The following is a 6,302-nucleotide window of genomic DNA, read 5'->3' as shown; positions in this document are numbered from 1 at the left end:
CTTTGGTGTTCACTTATTGTTTTAGAGATTTATGCTTCAAATTCTGTATATATTCTTTCGTGGATAGAGATATATATGGTAGATAGTTAGTTATATATAGTAAATGATTATATCGGCTAAAATTATGAACCATATATACCTTTCGGTAGATTTGAAAACGTACTTTCATGCATTCGGTTAAATTATTGTATGTATGTATTTGAAGTCATCAATATAAACTTTTAGCTAAATATTCTTTTTTGTATTTTCTCTCTTATTCTTTGTGTTCATCTAGATCGTGTGTTGTTGTGCGATTCTAATAACTGGTATTAGAGCTAAGCAAAGATTCATCGCGATCGGTAAAGATGGAAAGTTCAAAGATTGGAATTGAGAAGTTTGATGGATTTGATTTTGGTTTCTGGAAGATGTAGATTGGAGATTATCTGTACTAGAAAGATCTTCATGAACCTCTGTCGGGGATGTAGCTGGATACATGACCATGAAGTAGTGGAAGCTCAAGGATCGGCAAGCTTTAGCATTGATCTAATTGACATTATCTAGGAACGTGGCATTCAACATTGTCAAGGAGAAGACAACATTGAATTTATTGAAGATGTTATAGAATATGTAAAAACTAGAGAGAACGTAGAATCGCAAATCTAGAGATGATGATGATTTTGTAAATTCAACAGAAGACGATGTTCTAGTTCTTAGTGTGGACAGCCCGACTGAATCTTGGGTTTTGGATTCAGGTGCATCGTTTCACTCATCTACAAGTAAGAAATTGTTTCGAAATTTTAAATCAGAAAATTTTGGAGAAGGTGTATCTTGCTGACAATAGAACCTTGGAGATTGAAGGGAAGGGGACGTAAGCATACAAACTCCACTCGATCGCTATTTGTCAGTTGGATAACACAAGTTTTGCATTAGAGTTTGGGAAGAGTTCCTGAAAGATTGTGAAGGGTGTCACGGTATTAACACGTGGCACAAAATCTGGAACTTCATACACCTCTGTAGGGTGTATAAACATGGTTGCTGAGAGAGTGCTTCCAATTCAAGTTTATGACACAATAGTCTTCAGCATATGAATGTCAAAGGAATAAAGATGTGGTTGCGAAAGTAGTTTTAGAAGGCCTGAAATCTGAAGATATGAGCCTTTGTGAGAGTTACGTTATGAGCAAGCAAAGACGAATTAGCTTCACAAAAGCTACTAGAAAATTGAAGAAAGTGCACTTGGAAATAGTCCATACAGACGTTTAGGGACCATCTCGAGTTTCATCACCTAATGGATCAAAGTTCTACACCACCTTTATCGATGATTTTAACAGGAAGGTATAGGTTTATTCCCTGAAACACGAGTCAAATGTGTTTGCCACCTTCACGAAGTGGAAAGCTGAAGTTGAAAATCAAACCGAATTGAAAATCAATTGTCGAATTAGCTTCACAAAGATCAATTGTCCATACTCGCACGAGTGTACTGTATTTAGAACAATAAATACGCATTCAATTAACCCATTTAGGATAATAGACTGATATGATAGGTCATACTCATAATTGTGTGTGTTTACCTATAACCCCAATAGTAGATCACTTACTGAATATTTTTTAAAATATTCAAGTCAAGTGCTACTTCTATTTCAAGTAAAGCAAGTCATCCATGTATGGCTGATGACGAAATTGCAATTGAGGACTATGACACATATATAGAGTAGTTGTACTTATTTATTTTCTTAGACTTTGGTTAGAATATAGTGTTTTTAATGTTAGTTTATGATTTGTTCCAAAGTTAAACGTCTATTTTCGCACAAAATGATTACGTTATGATGATGGTAGCAACTCAGGTAAGTAGAAATTTAGTGTCATTACAACCTCAATTGATACGGTCAATTAAAATGTTGATAGTCCTTCGAGTATAAAATTTTAGTCGATTGTCTCAAGAGACAAGAATTGTTGGATTATGTGGCCCCTATTCAAATTATTTGAATTGAAAAAATGGTCATAGTAAACTACTCTTTACCATTATTTAAGGTAAAAAGCTAGAGATATAAAAAAGCTAGAGATATATGTGATAGACAGTTATATATATTAGATGGTAATCTTTGGCCAAACTAGACATAGTAAACTGAAATATATATATATCCATCATTCAATGCTTTGAAAATGAATTTTCTCCAAATCTTTCTGTAGAGTATTTAAAGTCATCAAAACCTTTAGCCAATATTCATCTTTGCTTCAGTTATCAAAATCTTTAGCCAATATTCATTATCTTTGTTTCAGTTATCAAAATCTTTAGTCAATATTCATTTTTGCATTTTCTCTCTCTAGTTCTTTGTATTTATCTAAATGGAATGTGTGCATTGTTATGATCTATATACCTGATTTTGGCAGCCTTGCTATGTAATCTATATATCACATTTTGGCTGCCTAGACAAAAAAAAAAAAAAAAAAAAAACTTTCCTACTTTTTCAGGCCAGGTAAGAATACAAGTTTTAAAATGGTAATTTTTTCGATTAGGGTTGGGAGGCAGAAGTTCATTTGATTTAAGTTTTCCCTTCCAAATTCTAAACTTTGTCCTTTTATACTTTAAGTAGATTAAACATAAATACATACCTTCTCGAACGATTAAGTAGCTAGAATATGTCTGACCACTTCTAAAGATAGTATAGAAAAAGAAAATTCCTTCGAATCAATTAAAGGCATCATTATGGAGGCACTACAATATTTATCTACACGACAAAAGAAAAAAAAATATACCTCTATTTTAATAACATTATAAAAATACCTTCAAAAGTATGCTTAGAAGAAGCATTTATTCAACTTTTCTCTTCCCGAAAACTACTTCTACACCCAACCTTTCCTTTGAAAGTAGAATGCCTATGCCTATGTATATGTATATAAATATAGATATACATATATACTATTCCAAGCTCGCTCCAAGATCAAGTCCGACTAGTTCCCCAACACATGATGCCAGTATTATTTTTCCATATAGTAAAGAAAGAGAGAGGTCTACTAATGCAAAATTGAAGATAACATCCTTTGATATTACATATTTAAACCGTAGTCTATATAGTTTTGTAATACATTTTTTAATACTACACATCCGCTCCCTTCGATCAAGTTTCAATACGATTTTTTACGGCGGAAAATTGGCATTGGTCGAATGTTGAATCGGGTAGCGAAGGCCAGATAGGAACAGGCGAATAATACATAGATTTTGAACCAGATGGATGAAAAAAAGGTTAAGTATGTAGATAAGGAGGTTAGGACCATTAGAGTGGTGATGGAAACAAGACACTTCATGGTTGAGAGATCCCCTTCAGTTCCTTCATGGGGAAAATGACCTTGAGAATGAAATTTGTCGAGTAATTGGTCCTTATTGCTGAATGTGTCCATTAGCCAATTGGCAACTTCATTTTCTGTAGTTGGAATGTTGTCAAGAGGAATGCGTTGGATGTGTATATGAACTTCAGAAGGTTCTAAACCAAAGACATTGTCCAATAAAGAGGGGCACCGATGTTTGTAACCGATGGTCACATCATAAACTACATGACAAAAGATGAAACTCTTCAGATTCTATACTTGACAAGTGAGATGTGTCTTTTGTTTCCAATTTTTGAAACTATTGGTGCAATCCACGGACCATACCACCATATGAGTTCCTTTGGGGTATCTAAATTTTAGCTACCATGTTTAGTTCAACAACTTTGATGCTCTAAACTAGGGAAAGAGATGGAAGAAACATTTTAAGCAGCAAAAGACAGAGATGGAGAGTACCTGCATCTAGACATTTCCTCAAATCCTGTACGCACGTATGGAAGCCCTTTGTTTTGGGAAGCAACAGGTTTTTCAAGATGGGCAAACCATTTTCGGCTGCATACTTTTGACTTCGAATGCACTTCTGTTCACTACACAAAACAGAAAAGAGTAACGTGAAGCTTATTAGAGAGTTTCTATCAGAATAAACAAGAAAAGCAAGGCTTGAATGGTGGAGATTCTAAGCAGAAATACCATTACATAACGGCAATAGTAATATTTTTCCAAGCAAGGAAGAAAAATGGAACTGGGATGTGCAAGTAATTACGTGAAATCTGTGCCTTCAGGGAAAAGGGCAAGCCATAAGGGATCATGGTAATCCTTGAAAGTTGAAAGCATTTGGCGCATTGTTGATTCATCAACCTCCCATTTTCTTTCCACAGAGATGAACTCTAATATGTGAAATCCCCAGCCAAATACTGGTAGCTTCATCAAACTGCTCTTGAGTATATACTTTATGTACCCTAGTTGTCCTTTTCGTATTGCAAGATCCCACAGGTACATCCAATCAACTTCTGTTCTATGGTTTGCAATAATCAAGACACGCTCCCTTGCTGGGACCATTTCTCCAGAAAAAATAACTTTCGTTTTGTTAATTTTCTCAAACAGAAAAGGCCACACAGCTAACCAAGAACCAAAGAAGAAGGAAGTAGCTTTTCGACTATAATGTATGCTGAATACTCGAACAAAAATGGCACTGATAAAACCATAGAATACTAACATCATAAATGCTGTTAAAAGAAGCACCAGTAAGCACAACAGACCCCTGAACAGCCTAGCTGGGGTTAGGGTGCGATCCCTCATTTCAACATCCTTGACTTCCATACCCTCTTTGAATCATTCACAATATCCAGAACAAACGTATTCCCACTATCACCAGAGATTAGTGGGTCTCCTGATTAAGAAGGCAACATAGAGTGATTAGGACATGAAGGTATATCTCATTGACTCAATGAATAGTATGACCTGAACTTCTCACTTTTCAGCGAGGTAGTGCCCGTTGGAATACAGTTGTGGTTCTGAGAGTGATATGGTTCTAATACAGAATCATTTCGCTGTGGATAATTTCCTCTAAAATGCTCTGTATGAAACTAAACAATTAAATTAGAATGGAAAGTACATATAAAAGATTATACAAGATCAAGAACTGAAAATATACAAAACCTCACGAAAAGAAAGAATGGAGCAAGAAAGTAATAAATGCCGTATCAGTCCAGAGCTAATGCCTGGTGAAGCAGCATTAAGTGCCATTGTTGATTCCACCAACCTCAAAGGTAATTACTCCCTTTTCCTCATAATATTCATCTCAATTCACTTATTGTCAGAGACAAAAATCCTGCCATGGGAAGGAGGATAGAATCACACAGCATTTCTTGATTCACACGTAGTTATTTCTCCAGGTAAAATAATTTGGTTTTTAAGTTTCTTTACTCCTTTCGTCCTACATTACTCTACCGTCGTTCCTTGCAAACTTCAGAACTGAAGAAACTTACTATATACATAGTTACTAGTTAGTACAATGGGGTTCGATGTTCCAGAAAAGAAAGAAATCCATAACATTCCACATTTTCCCTCTATCTCATCACTTCTGGTACTTGTCTTCTTACATATTGTCTTAAATACGACCAACAATTGTTACAGTAAGAGAGAAAATAACACGATTTGAAGCAAAAACTCATCCATGTAGTGCTTACACTGTTATCGCAACATTCCTATGAGAAAAGACCAAAATCAATGGATGCAATAGAATAAAATAATAGGATTCGTATAAATTTGGTATAGACGAACAAATAAAGGCAAATGAACGACGAACGGCACAAGCAAATATCTTACTTGCTAATGCTCGCTAAGATAAGATCTTCATCTTTTGTTCCTTGATCGATCACAAGTCCACATCCAACAAAATAGGATCACACAGCTTAATGCGAATCCAGAAATCCAAATATAATCGAATCATACATTCACAACAAGATGTGCATGATCTCGAAAATCACAGAACAAAAGTTTAATACATTTACGATAAAATATCAAAGCCAATGGACATAAATCCGATTCGACAAAAGAAAAATTATTCCAAATCCTGTTTACTCGCACCAAAATCCGAGGAAAAAGTCGAGCGATCAAATCACCACGTGTCAGAATACACCACAACATTGAAAAAATCGGCAAGAAAAAAAAAAACAGTCGAACATTTATGCATGTTCTCGTAGGTTCAGCAAACTGAGAAATGAGACAAAGAGCACTAGATTTTCGCGGCAGTTTCTCAGGAACCAAATAGAAACTGTCGTAATGGGGGAAAAACAAAATGGCGATAAGTAAGTGGCTTACCTCAAATGCATTGACCGCCTCAGGATTTGACGATGAACTTCACAGCGAAGTGAAGAAATTTCTGGACTGATACAGTGTCACAGATTCTTTTCTTGGAGAGGTGATTTATAGGCGCTCCGGTACTCGCTGAATTTTCTGGAGCGTTGGTTGCGTGTCAGGTTGATTTTTTTAATTTACTG

At 35.4% G+C, this 6,302-nt stretch overlaps 1 protein-coding gene across 13 annotated transcripts; it reads right to left on the bottom strand.

The window, feature by feature from the left end:
* Positions 1-3,002: 3,002 nt before the first annotated feature.
* LPAT5 (lysophosphatidyl acyltransferase 5) lies at positions 3,003-6,302 on the bottom strand. Of its 13 annotated transcripts, none has more exons than XM_087123580.1 (6): positions 6,124-6,297; positions 5,629-5,668; positions 4,775-5,507; positions 4,064-4,690; positions 3,757-3,887; positions 3,003-3,524 (listed from the first exon to the last, which is right to left on the bottom strand). In XM_087123580.1, exons 4-6 carry the CDS (start codon positions 4,618-4,620, stop codon positions 3,103-3,105), a joined length of 1,110 nt encoding a protein of 369 aa, XP_086979706.1. In that variant the 5' UTR covers positions 4,621-4,690; positions 4,775-5,507; positions 5,629-5,668; positions 6,124-6,297; the 3' UTR covers positions 3,003-3,102. The 13 variants fall into 13 exon arrangements, with proteins under 13 accessions (XP_086979706.1, XP_086979707.1, XP_086979710.1 ...); XM_087123581.1 differs by having other exon boundaries at positions 4,775-5,131; XM_087123584.1 differs by having other exon boundaries at positions 4,775-4,886.

This window comes from Cucurbita pepo, chromosome 4 (genome assembly GCF_057944985.1).
Source record: "Cucurbita pepo subsp. pepo isolate OVF chromosome 4, ASM5794498v1, whole genome shotgun sequence".
In the NCBI taxonomy this organism is placed as follows: domain Eukaryota; kingdom Viridiplantae; phylum Streptophyta; class Magnoliopsida; order Cucurbitales; family Cucurbitaceae; genus Cucurbita; species Cucurbita pepo.
Note: the sequence above shows the minus strand (reverse complement) of the source record. Positions and strands in the feature narration are given on the sequence as shown.